General features: G+C 37.5%; 1 protein-coding gene across 1 annotated transcript in view; it reads left to right on the forward strand.

Moving 5' to 3' along the window:
* The window catches only part of LOC133660513 (potassium/sodium hyperpolarization-activated cyclic nucleotide-gated channel 3-like), a 42,126-nt gene that overhangs the window by 112 nt on the left and 15,239 nt on the right, over positions 1–26,775 (forward strand). Inside the window, exons 1-4 of the mRNA XM_062064050.1 lie at positions 1–478; positions 20,055–20,261; positions 20,408–20,621; positions 22,523–22,684. The exon at positions 1–478 is cut by the window's left edge and continues 112 nt beyond it. Of these exons, the coding sequence (XP_061920034.1) occupies positions 1–478; positions 20,055–20,261; positions 20,408–20,621; positions 22,523–22,684 (1,061 nt within the window). The remainder of the gene's footprint in view (positions 479–20,054; positions 20,262–20,407; positions 20,622–22,522; positions 22,685–26,775) is intronic.

Here is a 26,775-nt window from a genome sequence, read left to right on the forward strand (position 1 = left end):
AGGGCGACAAGGCTTCTCTGGTGGGGGACGGAGGGTCCGGGGGACGCAGCCGCCGCCTCTCCATCCTGAGCTCCTCCGCCAGGGATGGCCTCGCCTTCCGCACGGCGGGCACGCCGACCGCCCCGGTGCCCCTGCCGCCTCGCTCGGTGGGCTTCGCCACGTCCCGCGCCGCCCCGGCCTCCACGTCCTCGTCGGCGGGCATGATGGTGGTGGCCACGGGCCCCGAGAGCACCACCACCACCACGGCGGCGGGGACACCTGAGACGATGCTGGGTGGGTTGGGCCTGGGGCTGGACGGGGAGGACTACAGCAGCTCCAACCAGAGCACCTTCATCCAGAGGCAGTTTGGCGCCATGCTGCAGCCCGGCGTCAACAAGTTCAGCCTCCGCATGTTTGGCTCCCACAAAGCTGTGGCCCTGGAGCAGGAACGCCTCAAATCAGCGGGTGCGTGGATCATACACCCCTACAGCGACTTCAGGTATGATACACCCCTACAGCCACTTCAGGTATGCACCCGCACACATGCTAACACCTGCTAACCAACACGTATGAACACACCTACATATAACATACCTTTATATACAAACAATTGTACAGCATATATACAAACCTAGTTAGGCATACATATAGAAACATACATATAAACATACATGTAAACATACATATAGAAATGTACATATAAACATACATGTAAACATACACATAGAAATGTACACATAGAAACATACATATATAAACATACATATATAATTATACATATAAAACATACATTTAAACATACATATGAAACATACATATATAAACATACATATAGAAATGTACACATAGAAACATACATATATAAACATACATATATAATTAAACATATAAAACATACATTTCAACATACATATGAAACATACATAAATGAACATACATATAAAAACATACATACCTGTATATAAACATACATACTGTATACAATTATACATATAAAACATACATTTAAACATACATATGAAACATACATATATGAACATACATATAAAAACATACATATATAAACATACATATGAAAACATACATATACAACATACATATAAAACATACATACAAACATACATATAAAACCTACATATAAAACATACATATAAACATACATATATACATATAAAACATACATATAAACATACATATAAAACATACATACAGTATATAAACTCACATATAAAACATACATATTTAAATATACATATAAACATACATCTATAAACATACATATATAAATATACATATAAAACATACATATAAACAAACATATAAAAGATACGTATATAAACTCACATATAAAACATACATATATAAATATACATATAAACATACATATATAAACATACATATATAAATATACATATAAAACATACATATAAACATACATATAAAACATGCATACATATATAAACTCACATATAAAACATACATATATAAACATACATATAAACATACATATAAAACATACATATATAAGCATACATATGTAAACATACATATAAAACATACATACGAAAACACATATAAAGCATACATATGTAAACACACATAAAACATACATATATAAACATACAAATACAACATACATACAAACATACATATAAAACATACATATAAAACATACATATAAACATACATATGCAAACATACATATATAAACATACATATAAACATATATAAATATACATATAAAACATACATATAAACATACATATAAAACATACATACATATATAAACTCACATATAAAACATACATATATAAACATACATATAAAACATACATATATAAACATACATATAAAACATACATATATAAAAATACATATAAAACATACATATGAAACATACATATAAAACATACATATATAAAACATACATATACAACATACATATGAAACATACATATAACACATACATATATAAACAAACACAAGTGAAATATAAAAAAACACAAAAAACAAACACATACAAACATACGTACATAGACATACATGTACAAACCATCATATAGAAACAAACATACATATAAACCTGTTGAAACATACATATATAAACATACATATAAACATACATATAAAACATACATATATAAGCATACATATGTAAACATACATATAAAACATACATACGAAAACACATATAAAGCATACATATGTAAACACACATAAAACATACATATATAAACATACAAATACAACATACATACAAACATACATATAAAACTTACATATAAACATACATATGAAAACATACATATATAAACATACATATAAACATATATAAATATACATATAAAACATACATATAAACATACATATAAAACATACATACATATATAAACTCACATATAAAACATACATATATAAACTCACATATAAAACATACATATATAAACATACATATAAAACATACATATATAAACATACATATAAAACATACATATATAAACATACATATAAAACATACATATATAAAAATACATATAAAACATACATATGAAACATACATATAAAACATACATATATAAAACATACATATACAACATACATATGAAACATACATATAACACATACATATATAAACAAACACAAGTGAAATATAAAAAAACACAAAAAACAAAGACATACAAACATACAGTACGTACATAGACATACATGTACAAACCATCATATAGAAACAAACATACATACAAACCTGTTGAAACATACATATATAAACAAACAAGTCAACACAAATAAATGAACACATAAAAACTAACACAAACAAAATACTGTATACAAACAAACACATGCTAACTTACACATGTAAACATATGTACATAAACATACGTATAAACCATACATATGTCAACAAACACAAGTAAACACAAATAAATACAGCCATACAACAAACATATGCAAACACAATAGTGTATACAAACAAACACATGCTAACAAACATCCATGTCACAGTTGTATTTTGCATGTCCTTGCCAAATATTTGTACTGTTGTCTTGTGTTTTAAAAACTACTATACTCTAGTTTTATACTCATTACATTAGGCTTTTTTGTGTTTGTACATGGATTTATATATGTGTGTGTATGTATTTATATGTGTATATATGTATATATGTATGTGTGTGTGTATGTATTTATATGTGTATATATGTGTGTGTATGTGTATATATGTATATACATATGTGTGTGTGTGTATGTATTTATATGTGTATATATGTGTGTGTATGTATGTGTATGTGTATATATGTATATACGTATGTGTGTGTGTATGTATTTATATGTGTATATATGTGTGTGTATGTATTTATATGTGTATATATGTATATACGTATGTGTGTGTGTATGTATTTATATGTGTATATATGTGTGTGTATGTATGTGTATGTGTGTATATATGTATATACGTATGTGTGTGTAAGTATTTATATGTGTATATATGTGTGTGTATGTATTTATATGTGTATATATGTATATACGTATGTGTGTATGTATGTATTTATATGTGTATATATGAATGTATTTGTATGTGTATAAATGTGTATATATGTGTGTGTATGTATGTGTGTGTGTATATATGTGTGTGTATGTATTTATATGTGTATATATGTTTGTGTGTATGTATTTATGTGTGTGTATGTAAGTATGTATACGTGTATATATGTGTGTGTATGTGTATATATGTGTGTGTATGTATTTGAATGTGTATATATGTGTGTGTGTGCATGTATTTATATGTGTATATATACGTGTATGTATGTATGTGTATGTGTATATATGTGTGTGTGTGTATTTATATGTGGATATATGTGTGTGTATGTATTTGTATGTGTATATATATGTGTGTATGTATGTATTTATTTGTGTATATACGTGTGTGTATGTATGTATTTATACGTGTATATATGTGTGTGTATGTATTTGTATGTGTATATATGTGTGTGTATGTATGTATTTATTTGTGTATATATGTGTGTGTATGTATTTGTGTATATATGTGTGTGTGTATGTATGTATTTATATGTGTATGTATGTGATATGTGATATATATGCACTGTATATATGTATATATATATGTGTATATATGTATATATGTGATATATATGCACTGTATATATGTATATATATGTGTATATATGTATATATGTGATATATATGCACTGTATATGTATATATGTGATATATATGCACTGTATATATGTATATATATGTGTATATATGTATATATGTGATATATATGCACAGTATATGTATATATGTGATATATATATGCACTGTATATATGTATATATATATATGTATATATGTGATATATATGCACTGTATATATGTATATATGTGTGTATATATGTATATATGTGATATATATGCACTGTATATGTATATATGTGATATATATGCACTGTATATATGTATATATATATGTATATATGTGATATATATGCACTGTATATATGTATATATATATGTATATATGTGATATATATGCACTGTGCATATATATATGCACAGTGCATATATATATACACATATATACATATGTGTATATATGTATATATGTGATATATATGCACTGTATATGTATATATGTGATATATATGCACTGTATATATGTATATATATATATGTGTATATGTGATATATATGCACTGTATATATGTATATATATGTGTATATATGTATATATGTGATATATATGCACTGTATACGTGTATATATGTGTGTATATGCATGTGTACAAACTTTGTTTCCACCGGTGCCACTCATACCGGTGAATTGAATGATGAATGATATGATGGTGGTGGTCGGAGGGGCCGTTGGCGCAAATTGCAGCCACGCTTCCGTCAGTCTACCCCAGGGCAGCTGTGGCTATGAAAGTAGCTTACCACCACCAGGTGTGAATGATTGATGGGTTCTACATGTAAAGCGACTTTGGGTACTTAAAAAACCGCTATATAAATCCCAGGTATTATTATTATTATACCTGGGATTTACCGCATATTATCGGCCGATATATGCGTTAAAATGTGATATCGGAAATTATCGGTATCGTTTTTTTTATTATCGGTATCGTTGTTTTTTTTTTGTTTTTTTTTGTTTTTTGTTTTTTTTTATTAAATCCACATAAAAAACACAAGCTACACTTACAATTAGTGCACCAACCCAAAAAACCTCCCTCCCCCCATTTCTTTCTGTTATCAATATTCTGGTTCCTACATTATATATCAATATATATCAATACAGTCTGCAAGGGATACAGTCCGTAAGCCCACATGATTGTGCGTGCTGCTGGTCCACTAATAGTACTAACCTTTAACAGTTAATTTTACTAATTTTCATTCATTACTAATTTCTATGTAACTGTTTTTATATTGTTGTACTTTCTTTTATATTCAAGAAAATGTTTTTAATTTATTTATCTTATTTTACTAATTTTTTTAAAAAGTACCTTATCTTCACCATACCTGGTTGTCCAAATTAGGCATAATAATGTGTTAATTCCACGACTGCATATATCGGTTGATATCGGTTGATATCGGTAATTAAAGAGTTGGACAATATCGGAATATCGGATATCGGCAAAAAGCCACTATCGGACATCCCTAATTATTATTATTATTATATGAGTTGGTAAATTGTGTTAGATGTAAATATAAACGGACACGACGTCCACAGTTTCCGAAAACAATTTGAAATGTGGACTCGTCAGACCACAGAACACTTTCCCACTTTGTATCAGTCCATCTTAGATGAGCTCAGGCCCAGCGAAGCCGACGGCGTTTCTGGGTGTTGTTGATAAACGGTTTTCGCCTTGCATAGGAGAGTTTTAACTTGCACTTACAGATGTAGCGACCGACTGTAGTTACTGACAGTGGGTTTCTGAAGTGTTCCTGAGCCCATGTGGTGATATCCTTTACACACTGATGTGGCTTGTTGATGCAGTACAGCCTGAGGGATGAATTTCCCAACTCATATGGAAACGGGGTTTGTATATATATATATATATATATATATATATATATATATATATATATATATATATATATATATATATATATATGTGTGTTTATGTATATACTGTATATTATATATAATACATGTATATGTGTGTATACATGTACTGTATAAATGTGAGTAAATAGTGATAATAAATCCAAAAATAAATCCAGTTAATGAAGTACAGTACAAATACAATTAATACATAAGTAATTAGAGACATAATATACAATAAGAGAAGTAAATACAACATAGGTTGATATACAAAACCCAGACATATTGAATAGTTTATCAAGCATTAATATATCAAATATTACAAATTCACAATTCATTTGCTACTGCTTTTCTCCGCTTTATTTTTCTTTCATATATTTTGTCATAAAAACAAAAACAACATGTTCTGTTTCTTCAACTGTTCTTGTCTCAAACCATGTGCTGCTTTTAATGTTGTTGTTGTTGTTGTTGTGCACCACGTCACAGTAAATATACCTCATTTGCATATTGGAGATTTGATGAAAGCTTCAATTGTTATCAGCAACCAGCCAGGAGGACCACAACTGTGTATGTGTGTGTGTGTGTGTGTGTGTGTGTGTGTGTGTGTGTGTGTGTGTGTGTGTGTGTGTGTGTGTGTGTGTGTGTGTGTGTGTGTGTGTGTGTGTGTGTGTGTGTGTGTGTGTGTGTGTGTGTGTGTGTGTGTGTGTGTGTGTGTGTGTGTGTGTGTGTGGAGTCTAAAGGACACGCTAGGAGATGTCTGCAGGACGAGAAAATACAAGACAAGGTGTTGGGGGAGGGGTCATATAAGACAGTGGTCCCCAACCTTTTTGTAGCTGCGGACCGGTCAACGCTTGAAAATTTGTCCCACGGACCGGTGGGTGGGTGGGGGGGGGGGGTGTATTTAAAAAAAAAAAAAAAAGCTTTTTTTTTTTTTTTTTTTAACATAAATAAATACAATCATGTGTGCTTACGGACTGTATCCCTGCAGGCTGTATTGATCTATATTGATATAGAATGTATATATTGTGTTTTTTATGTTGATTTCATAAATTTATTTTATTTATTTATTTATTTATTTATTTATTTATTTATTTTTTACATAAATAAATACAATCATGTGTGCTTACGGACTGTATCCCTGCAGGCTGTATTGATCTATATTGATATAGAATGTATATATTGTGTTTTTTATGTTGATTTCATAAATTTTTTTTTTTTAATTTTTTTTTTAATTTGATTTATTTTTTACATAAATAAATACAATCATGTGTGCTTACGGACTGTATCCCTGCAGGCTGCATTGATCTATATTGATATAGAATGTATATATTGTGTTTTTTATCTTGATTTCATTAATTTTTTTTATTTTATTATTTTTTTTTTTTTACATAAATAAATACAATCATGTGTGCTTACGGACTGTATCCCTGCAGGCTGTATTGATCTATATTGATATAGAATGTATATATTGTGTTTTTTATGTTGATTTCATAATTTTTTTTTTTTTTTTTTTTTTTTTTTTTACATAAATAAATACAATCATGTGTGCTTACGGACTGTATCCCTGCAGGCTGTATTGATCTATATTGATATAGAATGTATATATTGTGTTTTTTATGTTGATTTCATAAAAATAAAAAAAATTATTTATTTTTTTAATTTATTTATTTTTTACATAAATAAATACAATCATGTGTGCTTACGGACTGTATCCCTGCAGGCTGCATTGATCTATATTGATATAGAATGTATATATTGTGTTTTTTATGTTGATTTCATAAAAAAAAAAAAATTAAATTTTTTTTTTTTTTTTTTATTATTATTTTTTTTTTACATAAATAAATACAATCATGTGTGCTTACGGACTGTATCCCTGCAGGCTGTATTGATCTATATTGATATATAATGTATATATTGTGTTTTTTATGTTGATTTAATGGTGGTTGGGGACCACTGATATAAGAGACAAGGTGCAGGTGTGGCCAGGTGTCCAAATGTATGATCCTGTAACTACTTGGTATCGACATGATCCATACCTAAATGTGTGGTATCATCCAAAACTAATGTCAAGTATGAAAGAAGAGAAGAATAAGTGATTATTACATTTGAACAGAAGTGTAGATAGAACATGTTCAAACAGAAAGTAAGCAGATATTAACAGGAAATGAACAAGTGGATTAATAATCCATTTTTACAGTTTGTCCCTCATAAAGTGTACAAAATAATAGGTGTATAAATGACACAATAATTAGACAATGTAATTAGACTAATTAGGAGTCCTTGTTTGTTTACTTCCTCCTAAAAGACAAGTTGTTGACTATTTTATTTAAAAGACAAGTTGTTGACTATTTTATTGAAGGACTAAATGACAATAATAAACATATTTAACATTTGTTGTTACAATAAAGACAATAATGATATTTGTTGTGGTCCCCTTAATTTAGAAAAGTATTAAAATACTTACACAGATAAATATATGATGTCTCACACCAACATTGATATTAGTCAGACATCATGAATACACATGTGATGATATGTGCTTACAAAAATGTGTGATATCATGTGCGATACAAGCGCTCCTGCAGCGTGTTTACTTGTGTGTGATATCATGTGCGATACAAGCAGTCTTGCAGTGTTTTTACTTGTGTGTGATATCATGTGCGATATAAGCAGTCCAGCAGTGTTTTTACTTGTGTGTGATACCATGTGTGATACAAGCGGTCCTGCAGCGGGTTTATTAGTGTGTGATATCATGTGCGATACAAGCCGTGCTGCTGCGGGTTTACTTGTGTGTGATATCATGTGTGATACAAGCAGTCCTGCAGCGTGTTTACTTGTGTGTGATATCATGTGTGATACAAGCAGTCCTGCAGCGTGTTTACTTGTGTGTGATATCATGTGCGATGTAAGCAGTCCTGCAGTGTTTTTACTTGTGTGTGATATCATGTGCGATATAAGCAGTCCAGCAGTGTTTTTACTTCTGTGTGATACCATGTGTGATACAAGCGGTCCTGCAGCGGGTTTATTAGTGTGTGACATCATGTGCGATACAAGCCGTGCTGCAGCGTGTTTACTTGTGTGTGATATCATGTGCGATACAAGCCGTGCTGCAGCGTGTTTACTTGTGTGTGATATCATGTGCGATACAAGCAGTCCTGCAGCGGGTTTACTTGTGTTTGATATCTTGTGCGATACAAGAAGTCCTGCAGTGTTTACTTGTGTGTGATATAATGTGCGATACAAGCAGTCTTGCAGTGTTTTTACTTGTGTGTGATATCATGTGCGATACAAGCAGTCTTGCAGTGTTTTTACTTGTGTGTGATATCATGTGTGATACAAGCGGTCCTGCAGTGTGTTTACTTGTGTGTGCTATCATGTGCGATACAAGCAGTCCTGCAGCGGGTTTACTTGTGTGTGATATCTTGTGCGATACAAGAAGTCCTGCAGTGTTTACTTGTGTGTGATATAATGTGCGATACAAGCAGTCTTGCAGTGTTTTTACTTGTGTGTGATATCATGTGCGATACAAGCAGTCTTGCAGTGTTTTTACTTGTGTGTGATATCATGTGTGATACAAGCAGTCCTGCAGCGGGTTTACTTGTGTGTGATATCATGTGCGATACAAGAAGTCCTGCAGTGTTTACTTGTGTGTGATATAATGTGCGATACAAACAGTCTTGCAGTGTATTTACTTGTGTGTGATATCATGTGCGATACAGGCAGTCTTGCAGTGTTTTCACTTGTGTGTGATATCATGTGTGATACAAGCGGTCCTGCAGCGGGTTTATTTGTGTATGATATCATGTTCGTTACAAGCGGACATGTTTTTAGTGGACATGTCTTTAGTGGACTAGTCTTTAGTGGACAAGTCTTTAGTGAACTAGTCTTTAGTGGACTTGTTTTTAGTGGACTTGTCTTTAGTGGACTAGTCTTTAGTGGACTAGTCTTTAGTGGACAAGTCTTTAGTGAACTAGTCTTTAGTGGACTTGTCTTTAGTGGACAAGTCTTTAGTGAACTAGTCTTTAGTGGACTTGTTTTTAGTGGACTTGTTTTTAGTGGACTAGTATTTAGTGGACTTGTTTTTAGTGGACTAGTCCTTAGTGGACTTGTTTTTAGTGGACTTGTCTTTAGTGGACTAGTCTTTAGTGGACTTGTCTTTAGTGGACTAGTCCTTAGTGGACTTGTTTTTAGTGGACTTGTCTTTAGTGGACTAGTCTTTAGTGGACTTGTCAATAGTGGACTAGTCTTTAGTGGACTTGTTTTTAGTGGACAAGTCTTTAGTGGACTAGTCTTTAGTGGACATAGTTTTAGTGGACTAGTCTTTAGTGGACTAGTCTTTAGTGGGCATAGCTTTAGTGGACTAGTCTTTAGTGGACTAGTCTTTAGTGGACATAGTTTTAGTGGACTAGTCTTTAGTGGACTTGTCTTTAGTGGACTTGTTTTTAGTGGACTAGTCTTTAGTGGACTTGTTTTAGTGGACTTATCTTTAGTGGACATGTTTTTAGTGGACATGTCTTTAGTGGACTTGTTTTTAGTGGACTAGTCTTTAGTGGACTTGTTTTTAGTGGACTTGTCTTTAGTGGACTAGTCTTTAGTGGACTTGTCTTTAGTGGACTAGTCCTTAGTAGACTTGTTTTTAATGGACTTGTCTTTAGTGGACTAGTCTTTAGTGGACTTGTCAATAGTGGACTAGTCTTTAGTGGACTTGTTTTTAGTGGACTAGTCTTTAGTGGACTAGTCTTTAGTGGACATAGTTTTAGTGGACTAGTCTTTAGTGGACATAGTTTTAGTGGACTAGTCTTTAGTGGACTAGTCTTTAGTGGACATGGTTTTAGTGGACTAGTCTTTAGTGGACATAGTTTTAGTGGACTAGTTTTTAGTGGACTAGTCTTTAGTGGACATGGTTTTAGTGGACTAGTCTTTAGTGGACTTGTTTTAGTGGACTTATCTTTAGTGGACTAGTCTTTAGTGGACTAGTCTTTAGTGGACATGGTTTTAGTGGACTAGTCTTTAGTGGACTTGTTTTAGTGGACTTATCTTTAGTGGACTTGTTTTTAGTGGACTTGTCTTTAGTGGACTAGTCTTTAGTGGACTTGTCTTTAGTGGACTAGTCCTTAGTGGACTTGTTTTTAGTGGACTTGTTTTTAGTGGACTAGTCTTTAGTGGACTAGTCTTTAGTGGACATAGTTTTAGTGGACTAGTCTTTAGTGGACTAGTCTTTAGTGGACATAGTTTTAGTGGACTAGTCTTTAGTGGACCAGTCTTTAGTGGACTTGTTTTTAGTGGACTAGTCTTTAGTGGACTAGTCTTTAGTGGACATAGTTTTAGTGGACTAGTCTTTAGTGGACCAGTCTTTAGTGGACATAGTTTTAGTGGACTAGTCTTTAGTGGACTAGTCTTTAGTGGACATAGTTTTAGTGGACTAGTCTTTAGTGGACTAGTCTTTAGTGGACATGGTTTTAGTGGACTAGTCTTTAGTGGACTAGTCTTTAGTGGACTAGTCTTTAGTGGACATAGTTTTAGTGGACTAGTCTTTAGTGGACTAGTCTTTAGTGGACATAGTTTTAGTGGACTAGTCTTTAGTGGACTAGTCTTTAGTGGACTAGTCTTTAGTGGACATAGTTTTAGTGGACTAGTCTTTAGTGGACATAGTTTTAGTGGACTAGTCTTTAGTGGACATAGTTTTAGTGGACTAGTCTTTAGTGGACATAGTTTTAGTGGACTAGTCTTTAGTGGACATAGTTTTAGTGGACATAGTTTTAGTGGACTGGTCTTTAGTGGACTTGTCTTTAGTGGACTAGTCTTTAGTGGACTAGTCTTTAGTGGACATAGTTTTAGTGGACATAGTTTTAGTGGACTGGTCTTTAGTGGACTTGTCTTTAGTGGACTAGTCTTTAGTGGACTAGTCTTTAGTGGACTCTTCTATGTGCAGACGCACGGCAGCAACAAAGGAGGACTTGATCCTCCTGGCCCACGTGTCTCATGGCCATTGTTGTGTTGTCCATCATCTTGATGACATCAGGCACTGCTGGAGGCTCAGGTGAGTCTCAGGTGAGTCTCAGGTGAGTCTCTGGTCTCTGGTCAACTATTCCAATGACTGGAATTGGAAGATGAGGATTGTAATTGGATGAATTATGCAAGAGTGGTCATCATGGAGTCATCTGAGTGGTCATCATGGAGTCATCTGAGTGGTCATCATGGAGTCATCTATCTGTGGTCTGAGAGGACGTCTCACTCCTCCACTTATGTCTGCTTTTCACACGCCAGATATCACAATCATGGTCTGGATCACACCTGTTGCCAAAGATCCTTGCTATTTCTATTAAGGAGCTACAGAAGAATATCTATCAAAGATCCTCTAAATCAGTGGTCCCCAACCTTTTTGTAGCTGCGGACCGGTCAACGCTTGAAAATTTGTCCCACGGACCAGTGGAGGGTGGGGGGGGGGGGGGGGTGTATTTTAAAAAAAAAAAAAAATTTTTTTTTTTTTTTTTACATAAATAAATACACTCATGTGTGCTTACGGACTGTATCCCTGCAGGCTGTATTGATCTATATTGATATATAATGTATATATTGTGTTTTTTATGTTGATTTCATTAAAAAAAAAAAAAATATATATATATATATTATTATTATTTATTTTTTTTAAATTTCTTGTGCGGCCCGGTACCAATTGGTCCGCGGACCGGTACCGGGACTTGGTCTTGTCAATAGTGGACTAGTCTTTAGTGGACTTGTTTTTAGTGGACTAGTCTTTAGTGGACATAGTTTTAGTGGACTAGTCTTTAGTGGACTAGTCTTTAGTGGACATAGTTTTAGTGGACTAGTCTTTAGTGGACTAGTCTTTAGTGGACTTGTTTTTAGTGGACTTGTCTTTAGTGGACTAGTCTTTAGTGGACTAGTATTTAGTGGACTTGTCTTTAGTGGACTAGTCTTTAGTAGACTTGTTTTTAGTGGACTTGTCTTTAGTGGACTAGTCCTTAGTGGACTTGTTTTTAGTGGACTTGTGTTTAGTGGACTAGTCTTTAGTGGACTTGTCAATAGTGGACTAGTCTTTAGTGGACTTGTTTTTAGTGGACTAGTCTTTAGTGGACTAGTCTTTAGTGGACTTGTCTTTAGTGGACATAGTTTTAGTGGACTAGTCTTTAGTGGACTAGTCTTTAGTGGACATAGTTTTAGTGGACTAGTCTTTAGTGGACTAGTCTTTAGTGGACATAGTTTTAGTGGACTAGTCTTTAGTGGACTAGTCTTTAGTGGACATAGTTTTAGTGGGCTAGTCTTTAGTGGACTAGTCTTTAGTGGACATAGTTTTAGTGTACTAGTCTTTAGTGGACATAGTTTTAGTGGACTAGTCTTTAGTGGACATAGTTTTAGTGGACTTGTCAATAGTGGACTAGTCTTTAGTGGACTTGTTTTTAGTGGACTAGTCTTTAGTGGACTAGTCTTTAGTGGACATAGTTTTAGTGGACTAGGCTTTAGTGGACATAGTTTTAGTGGACTAGTCTTTAGTGGACTAGTCTTTAGTGGACATAGTTTTAGTGGACTAGTCTTTAGTGGACTAGTCTTTAGTGGACATAGTTTTAGTGGACTAGTCTTTAGTGGACATAGTTTTAGTGGACTAGTCTTTAGTGGACTAGTCTTTAGTGGACATAGTTTTAGTGGACTAGTCTTTAGTGGACTAGTCTTTAGTGGACATAGTTTTAGTGGACTAGTCTTTAGTGGACATAGTTTTAGTGGACTAGTCTTTAGTGGACTAGTCTTTAGTGGACATAGTTTTAGCGGACTAGTCTTTAGTGGACTAGTCTTTAGTGGACATAGTTTTAGTGGACTAGTCTTTAGTGGACTAGTGTTTAGTGGACATAGTTTTAGTGGACTAGTCTTTAGTGGACTAGTGTTTAGTGGACATAGTTTTAGTGGACTAGTCTTTAGTGGACTATATATTGATATATAATGTATATATTGTGTTTTTTATGTTGATTTCGTCGTATATATTATTTTTTTTCTTTTTTTAAATTTCTTGTGCGGCCCGGTACCAATTGGTCTGGTGGTTGGGGACCACTGCTCTAAATGACAGGACCTCTCACAGTTTCTATTTTGGATCTGTTGGAAAAAATGTCCATCAAAGATCCTCTACAGTGGTGGTCAAAAGTGTACATACACTTGTAAATAAATAAATGATAAATGGGTTATACTTGTATAGCGCTTTTCTACCTTCAAGGTACTCAAAGCGCTTTGACACTATTTCCACATTCACACACACATTCACACACTGATGGCGGGAGCTGCCATGCAAGGCGCTAACCAGCAGCCATCAGGAGCAAGGGTGAAGTGTCTTGCCCAAGGACACAACGGACGTGACTAGGATGGTAGAAGGTGGGGATTGAACCCCAGTAACCAGCAACCCTCCGATTGCCTTGCACGGCCACTTTACCAACTTCGCCACGCCACTTTACCAACTTCGCCACGCCGTCCCCATTGTAAAGAACATCCTGTCATGGCTGTCTTGACTTTATTTTGTTGTGATGTAGTGATTGGAGCACATACTTTTTGCTCACAAAAAACATTCATGAAGTTCCGATGGGGGTCCCGTTGAGTTCCTGCATGACATTCATGCATTCTTCCCTGTTGCACTAGTTCTTCTCTTATTAAAACTTTTACCTGCTCCTCGCCTGCCGTCTCTGCACCCTGGGGTTAATATTTCTTTACATTAAACTGCGCCTTGTGGCTATGACAACAGCAGCAACACAGTCATTCCTTGTTGAATTACGGGAGTAAAAGTGTGTGTGTGTGTGTGTGTGTGTGTGTGTGTGTGTGTGTGTGTGTGTGTGTGTGTGTGTGTGTGTGTGTGTGTGTGTGTGTGTGTGTGTGTGTGTGTGTGTGTGTGTGTGTGTGTGTGTGTGTGTGTGTGTGTGTGTGTGTGTGTGTGTGTGTGTGTGTGATGACTCATACTTCATCTCAGTCTAGTGGTTCTAACATGAGGTTGTGTTACCAAATTACAGCTCAATATAGAGATCGACCAAGGAGTGCACTCTGGAAAAGTGTGTGTGTGTGTGTGTGTGTGTGTGTGTGTGTGTGTGTGTGTGTGTGTGTGTGTGTGTGTGTGTGTGTGTGTGTGTGTGTGTGTGTGTGTGTGTGTGTGTGTGTGTGTGTGTGTGTGTGTGTGTGTGTGTGAATTGCATTACAAAAGAAGGACACAAGTCGTCTCCTCTCTCATCTTTTAATCACTTTCTCACACACACACACACACACACACACACACACACACACACACACACACACACACACACACACACACACACACACACACACACACACACACACACACACTCACGCACACAAAGAAGGATCATGTCTCCACTGTCCTCTTCAGTTTCACTTGCAGTGTTAATTAAATCAAATCAATAACATTTGTAAATCCAGTCACTATTATTATTGGTAGTATTATATTTTTATTATTATTATAATGTATGTATGTATTATGATTTGTAATAATAGTGTTATTATTATTATTATTATATTATAATTGTACTAATGAATTATTATTGTTATTATTGTAATGGTTATTAATATTATTAGTATTACTAGTTTAATTATTAATATCATAATGTATTATTATTATTCTTACTATAACAATGTATTATTATTATTATTATTATTATTATTATTATTATTATTATTATTATTATTATTATTATTATTATTATCATCATTGTATTGTTGTTGTTATTATTAATATTATCCATCCATCCATTTCTACCGCTTGTCCCTCATGGAGTTGTGTGTATTATTATCATTATTATTGTTATTATTATTATTAGTATTGTGTGTAATTATTGTTATGTACAATTTTTCTATGTATTATTATTATTATTATTTTTAATGTAGTATTATTATTATATGTATTCAATTATTATTATTATTACTATTATTATCTAAATGTGTTATTATTATTATCGTGTATTATTATCTTTTGTAATGTATTATTTTTTTTATTTTTTATTTAGCATTAATATTATTATAATTAATTTATTTGTATTATTATTTTATTAATATTACAACTACCACACACACTTGTGCAGTTAAAGCTTTTATATTTGACACAATTTTATTATCCATGTTTTAATTAATATGGCAACTTAATTTTTTTCAGAATAATGGTAATTTTCCCCAAAAATATTTGACTATATTTTAGATTTTTTTTTTTAGCATGGCATCCATAAACAAGTATTTTGACTTCATTTTCATGAATTTATGATTTGTCTTTCTAATATTTTTGTAAAATTGGGGTTTTTTCCTGTAAAATAATGATTACAATATGTGTGAGGATGATTTGGAGGCTATTATACTCTATTATCATATAAATGTTATTATTATTATTATTATTATTATTATTATTATTATTATTATTATTATGCTCTACCAAACCCTTCCATCGTCCTCTAATATTGCATCTTTATTCTCCTAAAAAGGACAATATTTATCTTGTAAGATTATGTGGGCTCTTTTTCTGAGCTCCAAACTAAACTCGGCAATCTAATTTATTTTGGGGCAAAAATCCAGCTTCTGTTCTTGTGATGTTACGCATTTCTTACTTCAAATATTACATTTCTTACTTCAAATATTACATTTCTTACTTCAAATATTACATTTCATATCATAATCTTTGGATTTTATTGCAATTAATTTAATGTTGTTTTTTCTATTTTCGTAATAATAACGTTTGTTTTCATAATATTCTGGCTTTAACTCTTGCTTCTTGATTATTTTCTATTACCTGTGTCCCACATACAACACTGTCCTTTCAACCATTCCTAAAAGACTCTGCAATTTAGCCTCCGACAAATAACAGCAGTTAGAAACAGGAAGTAGATGCTCCTTTGTGCCATTTCTTTACAACTGAATAGAATGTTAACGAGGGGGATTACACTTAGTTGGCATCCACAGAAGGGTTGTTCTTTTGCATCTCAACAGTTGTTTTTTCACTACTATAGGGGAAAACCAACTTTAACTTAGGCACACCTTTCTGGTTTTGGAGTGTAACTATTTGGGCTTTTGGCACCAGCCGCTAGACGAGATGTGACCAATCTAAGTCTAAGACTAGATGTGACCAATCTAAGTCTAAGACTAGATGTGACCAATCTAAGTCTAAGAGTAGATGTGACCAATCTAAGTCTAAGACTAGATGTGACAAATCTAAGTCTAAGACTAAATGTGACCAATCTAAGTCTAAGACTAGATGTGACCAATCTAAGTCTAAGACCAAAATGTGACCAATCTAAGTCTGAGACTAGATGTGACCAATCTAAGTCTAAGACCAAAATGTGACCAATCTAAGTCTAAGACTAGATGTGACCATTCTAAGTCTAAGACTAGATGTGACCAATCTAAGTCTAAGACTAGATGTGACCAATGTAAGTCTAAGACTAGATGTGACCAATCTAAGTCTAAGACTAGATGTGTCCAATCTAAGTCTAAGACTACCTGTGACCAATCTAAGTCTAAGACTAGATGTGTCCAATCTAAGTCTAAGACTACCTGTGACCAATCTAAGTCTAAGACTAGATGTGTCTAATCTAAGTCTAAGACTACCTGTGACCAATCTAAGTCTAAGACTACCTGTGACCAATGTAAGTCTAAGACTAGATGTGACCAATATAAGTCAAAGACTAGATGTGACCAATCTAAGTCTAAGACTAGATGTGACCAATCTAAGTCTAAGACTAGATGTGACCAATATAAGTCAAAGACTAGATGTGACCAATGTAAGTCTAAGACTAGATGGGACCAATCTAAGTCTAAGACAAAATGTGACCAATCTAAGTCTAAGACTAGATGTGACCAATGTAAGTCTAAGACTAGATGTGACCAATCTAAGTCTAATACTAGATCTGACCAATCTAAGTCTAAGACTAGATGGGACCAATATAAGTCTAAGACTAGATGTGACCAATCTAAGTCTAAGACTAGATGGGACCAATCTAAGTCTAAGACAAAATGTGACCAATGTAAGTCTAAGACTAGATGTGACCAATCTAAGTCTAAGACTAGATGTGACCAATCTAAGTCTAAGACTAGATGTGTCCAATCTAAGTCTAAGACTACCTGTGACCAATCTAAGTCTAAGACTAAATGTGTCTAATCTAAGTCTAAGACTACCTGTGACCAATCTAAGTCTAAGGCTACATGTGACCAATGTAAGTCTAAGACTAGATGTTTCCAATCTAAGTCTAAGACTACCTGTGACCAATCCAAGTCTAAGACTAGATGTGACCAATGTAAGTCTAAGACTAGATGTGACCAATGTAAGTCTAAGACTAGATGTGACCAATTTAAGTCTAAGACTAGATGTGTCCAATCTAAGTCTAAGACTAGATGTGACCAATTTAAGTCTAAGACTACCTGTGACTAATCCAAGTCTAAGACTAGATGTGACCAATCTAAGTCTAAGACTAGATGTGACCAATCTAAGTCTAAGACTACCTGTGACTAATCCAAGTCTAAGACTAGATGTGACCAATCTAAGTCTAAGACTAGATGTGACCAATCTAAGTCTAAGACTAGATGTGACCAATCTAAGTCTAAGACTAGATGTGACCAAATCTAAGTCTAAGACATTTTTCTCATCTTCCAGTCTTTGTTCTCCTGATATCGGGATTTTATTCTTGATCATATTTCATTTTCCTTAAAGGCCTACTGAAATGAATGTTTGTATTTAAACGGGGATAGCAGATCCATTCTGTGTCATACTTGATCATTTCGCGATATTGCCATATTTTTGCTGAAAGGATTTAGTAGAGAACATCCACGATAAAGTTCGCAACTTTTGGTCGCTGATAAAAAAAAGCCTTGCCTGTACCGGAAGTAGCGTGACGTCACATTTCCCCATTGTTTACACCAGCAGCGAGAGCGATTCGGACCGAGAAAGCGACGATTACCCCATTAATTTGAGCAAGGATGAAAAATTCGTGGATGAGGAACGTGAAAGTGAAGGACTAGAGTGCAGTGCAGGACGTATCTTTTTTTGCTCTGACCGTAACTTAGGTACAAGCTGGCTCATTGGATTCCACACTCTCTCCTTTTTCTATTGTGGATCACGGAGTTGTATTTTAAACCACCTCGGATACTATATCCTCTTGAAAATGAGAGTCGAGAACGCGAAATGGACATTCACGGTGACTTTTATCTCCACGACAACACATCGGTGAAACACTTTAGCTTTGGAGCTAACGTGATAGCATCGTGCTTAACTGTAGATAGAAACAAAACAAATAAGTCCCTGACTGGAAGGATAGACAGAAGATCAACAATACTACCAAACTCTGGACATGTAACTACACGGTTAATGCTTTCCAGCTTAGCGATGCTGTTGCTAACGACGCCATTGAAGCTAACTTAGCTACGGAACCTTGATAGAGCTATGCTAAAAACATTAGCTCTCCACCTACGCCAGCTCTCATCTGCTCATCAACATCCGTGCTCACCTGCGTTCCAGCGATCGACGGTACGACGAAGGACTTCACCCGATCACCGATGCGGTTGGCGGTCCGGAGACGGAGGAAGTCCAGGTGAGGTCGTTCGGCTCAAAGTCCTCTTGGTTGTGTTGCTGTAGTCCGCCGCTAATACACCGATCCCACCTACAACTTTCTTCTTTGCAGTCTCCATTGTTCATTAAACAAATTGCAAAAGATTCACCAGAATACTGTGGAATTTTGGGAAGAAAACAGAGCTTTTTGTATTGGATTCAATGGTGTCCGAATACTTCCGTATCAACCGTTTACCTCACGCGCATACGTCATCATACATAGACGTTTTCAAGCGGAATTGTGGCGGGAAATTTAAAATGTCACTTTATAAGTTAACCCGGCCGTATTGGCATGTGTTGCAATGTTAAGATTTCATCATTGATATATAAACTATCAGACTGCGTGGTCGGGAGTAGTGGCTTTCAGTAGGCCTTCAACTGCATTGTCATTGTTGCTCCTGATGTTGCTCAGGCGTTCCTGCAGGGTGTCATGTGCCAGATGTGCTGCTTTCAGGTTCTACTGGGACCTGCTGATGCTGATGCTGATGGTGGGCAACCTCATCGTGCTGCCGGTGGGCATCACCTTCTTCCGGGACGAGAACACGGCGTCCTGGATCATCTTCAACGTGCTCTCCGACACGCTCTTCATGGTCGACCTGGTGCTCAACTTCCGCACCGGCATCGTCAAGGAGGACAACACCGAGATCCTGCTGGACCCCAGGTCAGTGTGTGGGTGTTACAGGTGAGACAAGGTGAAAGAGAGCACCTTTTGTTTCACAGCCTCATGAATATGAATGAGCGGCCAGGTGGACGGCGCGGTGGAGCGTGGAATGTTTGCTGAGCCTTTGTTGTGGCTGTGTGCGTCAGGGCCATCCGCCACAAGTACCTGAAGACCTGGTTCCTGGTGGACTTTGTGTCGTCCATCCCGGTGGACTACATCTTCCTGATGGTGGACAGCCTGGACTCGGAGGTCTACAGGACGGCCAGGGCGCTCCGCATCGTGCGCTTCACGAAGATCCTCAGCCTGCTGCGCCTGCTCCGCCTCTCCAGACTTATACGATACATCCACCAGTGGGAGGAGGTGAGAGCACCACCACCCGGCACGCTCGCCCGTGATCACACATCATTCCGCAACACCCAAGTCACACACTTACAACGCAAGCAATGTTGGAATGGTTCTCGCCCGGAAAATGGTGGAGTGCCATCTCCGGGTTAGGGAGGAGATCTTGCCCCAAGTGGAGGAGTTCAAGTACCTAGGAGTCTTGTTCACGAGTGAGGGAAGAGTGGATGGTGAGATCGACAGGCGTATCAGTGCGGCGTCTTCAGTGATGCGGACGTCCATGTGTCGCTGTATCGGTCGGACGTGCCTTAAACACCTCCCCAGGGAGGCTCCTGGAGGACATCCTGACCAGATGCCTAAACCACCAAGCTCCTTTCCATTTGGAGGAGCGACGGATGACCTTCCGGATGACAGATCTTCTCACCCTTTCTCTAAGGGAGAACCTCCACCCGGCGGAGGAAACTCATTCCAGCTGCTTACATCCGTGGTCTTTTTCTTTTGGTCATAACCCAAAGCTCATGACCATAGGTGAGGATGGGAACGTAGATCGACAGCTAAATTGAGAGCTTTGCCTTCCGGCTCAGCTCCTTCTTCACCACGACGGATCGATACAGGGTCCACATCACTGCAGACGCCGTCAGTTGTTTTTCTCTTCTGGGTATCTTGCCCCATGTGGAGGAGTTAAGTACCTCAGAGTCTTGTTCCCCAGTGAGGGAAGAGTGGATGGTGAGATCGACAGGCGGATCAGTGCGGCGTCTTCAGTGATGCGGACGTCCATGTGTCACTGTATCGGTCGGACGTGCCTTAAACACCTCCCCAGGGAGGCTCCCGGAGGACATCCTGACCAGATGCCCAAACCACCAAGCTCCTTTCCATTTGGAGGAGCAACGGATGACCTTCCGGATGACAGATCTTCTCACCCTTTCTCTAAGGGAGAACCTCCACCCGGCGGAGGAAACTCATTCCAGCTGCTTGCATCCATGGTCTTTTTCTTTTGGTCATAACCCAAAGCTCATGACCATAGGTGAGGATGGGAACGTAGATCGACAGCTAAATTGAGAGCTTTGCCTTCCGGCTCAGCTCCTTCTTCACCACGACGGATCGATACAGGGTCCACATCACTGCAGACGCCGTCAGTTGTTTTTCTCTTCTGGGTATCTTTCCCCATGTGGAGGAGTTAAGTACCTCAGAGTCTTGTTCCCCAGTGAGGGAAGAGTGGATGGTGAGATCGACAGGCGGATCGGTGCGGCGTCTTCAGTAATGCGGACGCTGTATCGATCCGTTGTGGTGAAGAAGGAGCTGAGCCGGAGGGCAAAGCTCTCAATTTACCGGTCGATCTACGTTCCCATCCTCACCTATGGTCATGAGCTTTGGGTCATGACCAAAAGGACAAGATCACGGGTACAAGCGGCCCAAATGAGTTTCATCCGCCGGGTGGTGGGTCTCTCCTTTAGAGATAGGGTGAGAAGCTCTGTCATCCGGGAGGACCTCAAAGTAAAGCCGCTGCTCCTCCACATGGAGAGGAGCCAGATGAGGTGGTTCGGGCATCTGGTCAGGATGCCACCCGAACGCCTCCCTAGGGAGGTGTTTAGGGCACGTCCGACCAGTAGGAGGCCACAGGGAAGACCCAGGACACGTTGGGCAGACTATGTCTCCCGGCTGGCCTGGGAACGCCTGGGGATCGAAGTGGCTGGGGGGAGGGAAGTCCTGGCTTCTCTGTTTAGACCCGACCTCGGATGAGCGGAAGAAAATGGATGCATGGATGGATGGGTATTTTGTCCTAGGCTGTTCGGAGGTCATGGTCAAAGTTGTGGATGGCGTCCAGATGTTGGAGCGTACATCTGTATTATGTTGGCGACGACAGGTTTAGCGTTCAGTTTTACCGTGTGGGGATGACTCAGTAACGGACCTGGTCTGACTAGATCTTCCACATGACCTACGACCTGGCCAGTGCCATGGTGAGGATCGTCAACCTGATCGGGATGATGCTGCTGCTCTGCCACTGGGACGGCTGCCTGCAGTTCCTGGTCCCCATGCTGCAGGACTTCCCCCCCGACTGCTGGGTGTCCAAGAACCTGATGGTGGTGAGTCTCCACCTTTCCCTCTTGGTTTCTGTGTCCTCCGCCTGCGCCAGGTTGCTCATGGGCCCGGGCAGCGACGTGGAGGAAAACTGTCGCCATGGTGACACCCAAGAGGCACAAACGGTGAATGGAAAGAAATTGGAGTCATGTGACAGCTGTTGCCGTGGTGACTGTTGCCTAGCAAGCGGATGCTGGGCTTTTCCCTGGAGAAAGTCCCCTCAAGGGTTGGATGTCTATATTTGGACACACACACACACACACACACATGTTTACTTACTTACACACTAACACACACTTCCTACAAACACGCAGACATTTACTTATTTACACACAAACACACACTTACTTACACACAAACACACCCTTCCTACACACACACACGCACACACACACACAGACATTTTTTTACTTACACACAAACACACACTTCCTACAAACACACGGACATGTACTTATTTACACACAAACACACCTTTCCTACACACACACACACACACACACACACACAGACATTTTTTTACTTACACACAAACACACACTTCCTACAAACACACGGACATGTACTTATTTACACACAAACACACCCTTCCTACACACACACACACACACACAGAGACATTTTTTTACTTACACACAAACACACACTTCCTTGCGTTAACGCACACTTCCTACACACTCACACACACATACATTTACTTACTTACACACAAACACACACTTCCTACACGCACACACAGATATTTACTTACACAAAAACACACACACATTTACTTCCTTACACACAAACACAACACACACTTCCTACATGCACACACACACACACACACACACACACATATTTACTTACTTACACACAAACACTTACCTACACACAAACACACACATTTACTTACTTATACACAAACACGCCCTTCCCACACGCACACACTCACACACACACACACACACACACACACACACACACACACACACACACACACACACACACACATATTTACTTACTTACACACCAACACAAACACTTACCTACACACAAACACACACATTTACTTACTTATACACAAACACACCCTTCCCACACGCACACACTCACACACACACACGCACACACACACACACACACACACACACGTACTTACTTACACACAAACACAGACTTAGTTGCAAACACACACACACACACTTCCTTACACACAAACACACCCTTCCTACACACACACACACACACACACACACACACACACACAGACATTTTTTTACTTACACACAAACACACACTTCCTACAAACACACGGACATGTACTTATTTACACACAAACACACCCTTCCTACACGCACACACACACACACACACACACACACACACACACACACACACAGACATTTTTTTACTTACACACAAACACACACTTCCTTGTTTTAACGCACACTTCCTACACACTCACACACACATACATTTACTTACTTACACACAAACACACACTTCCTACACGCACACACAGATATTTACTTACACACAAACACAAACACTTACCTACACACAAACACACACATTTACTTACTTATACACAAACACACCCTTCCCACACGCACACTCACACACACACACACACACATATTTACTTACTTACACACCAACACAAACACTTACCTACACACAAACACACACATTTACTTACTTATACACAAACACACCCTTCCCACACGCACACTCACACACACACACACACACACACAAATTTACTTACTTACACACCAACACAAACACTTACCTACACACAAACACACACATTTACTTACTTACACACAAACACTTACCTACACACAAACACACACATTTGCTTACTTATACACAAACACACCGTTCCCACACGCACACACTCACACACACACACACACACACACACATATTTACTTACTTACACACAAACACAACACACACTTCCTACACGCACACACACACTCTCACACACACACACACACACACACATATTTACTTACTTACACACCAACACAAACACTTACCTACACACAAACACACACATTTACTTACTTATACACAAACATACCCTTCCCACACGCACACACTCACACACACACACAAACACACACATTTACTTACTTATACACAAACATACCCTTCCCACACACACACACACACACACCCACACACACACACACACACACATATTTACTTACTTACACACAAACACAAACACTTACCTACACACAAACACACACATTTACTTACTTATACACAAACACACCCTTCCCACACGCACACACACACACACACACACACACACACACACATACTTACTTACACACAAACACAGACTTAGTTGCAAACACACACACACACACACTTCCTTACACACGAACACACCCTTACTTGCATTTACACACAAACACAGACTTCCCACATGCGCACACACACACATACACACTTTCACACAAACACACACTTAGTTGCACACACATACACGAACACACACTTCCCACATGCGCACACACACATACACATATACACACTTTCACACAAACACACACTTAGTTGCACACACATACACACACACACACACACTTCCTACACACGAACACACACTTCCCACATGCGCACACACACATACACACTTTCACACAAACACACAGTTAGTTGCACGCACACACACTTCCTTACACACGAACACACACTTACTTGCATATACACACAAACGCACACACTTACTTGCAAAAAAACACACACATTTACTTACACACACACACTTAGTTGCACAAACACACACACTTACACACAAACACACACACTTAGTTGCACAAACACACACCCTTAATTACACACAAACACACACTTAGTTGCACAAACACACACACTTACACACAAACACACACACTTAGTTGCACAAACACACACACTTAATTACACACAAACACACACTTAGTTGCACAAACACACACACTTACACAAAACCACACACACTTAGTTGCACACACATACAAACACACACACTTCCTTACACGCGAACACACACACACACACACTTACTTACACACATAAACACATACACTTAGTTGCACACACATACACACACACACACTTACTTACACACACAAACACACACACACTTAGTTGAGTAAATGTTGGGATGGCAGCTGTGGGGGAGGGGAGGAGAAGCCCAGCTAATCCCTTGTGGGTCATTAAAGTTTGTCCAAGTCTAAGTCTAAGTCTACATTTAAGTCTACATCTAAGTCTAAGTCTACATCTAAGTCTACATCTAAGTCTAAGTCTACATCTAAGTCTACAGCTAAGTCTAAGTGTAAGTCTAAGTGTAAGTCTAAGTCTACATCTAAGCCTAAGTCTACAGCTAAGTCTAAATCTAAGTCCAAGGCTAAATCTAGGTCTAAGGCTAGGTCTAGGTCTAGGTTGAAGTCTAAGTCTAGGTCTAAATCTAAGTCTACATCTAAGTCTAGGCTTGAGTCTAAGTCTACATCGAAGTCTAAGTATACATCCAAGTATAAGTCTAAGTCTACAACTGCATCTAAGTCTAGGTCTAAGTGTAAGGCTAAGTCAAAGTCTAAATCTAAGTCTAGGACTAGGTCTGAGTCAAGGTCTAAGTCTAGTTCTAGGTTTGAGTCTAAGTCTAAGGCTAAGTTGAAGTCTAAATCTAAGTCTAGGTCTAGGTCTAAGACAAGTGCTAGGACTGAGTCAAAGTCTAAGGCTAAGTCTATGTCTAAGTCTAGGTCTAAGTCTATTCCTAGGTTTAGATAAGGCTAGGCCTAAGTCTACATCTAAGTCTAGGTCTAGTTCTAGGTTGAAGTCTAAGTCTAGGTCTAAGTCTACATCTAAGTCTAGGTTAAGTCTAACTCTACACCTAAGTCCAAGCCTAAATCTAAGTCTAAGTATAAGTCGAAGTCCACAACTAAGTCTAAGTATACGTCGAAGTCTACAACTAGTTAAGTCTACATCTAAGTCTAGGTCTAAGGCTAGGTCTAAGTGTAAGGCTAAATTGAAGTCTATATCTAAGACTAGGTCTGAGTCTAGTACTAGGTCTAAGTCTAAGGCTAAGTTGAAATCTAAGTCTAGGTCTAGGTCG

The sequence above is a fragment of the Entelurus aequoreus genome, linkage group LG11 (genome assembly GCF_033978785.1).
Source record: "Entelurus aequoreus isolate RoL-2023_Sb linkage group LG11, RoL_Eaeq_v1.1, whole genome shotgun sequence".
Lineage (NCBI taxonomy): Eukaryota > Metazoa > Chordata > Actinopteri > Syngnathiformes > Syngnathidae > Entelurus > Entelurus aequoreus.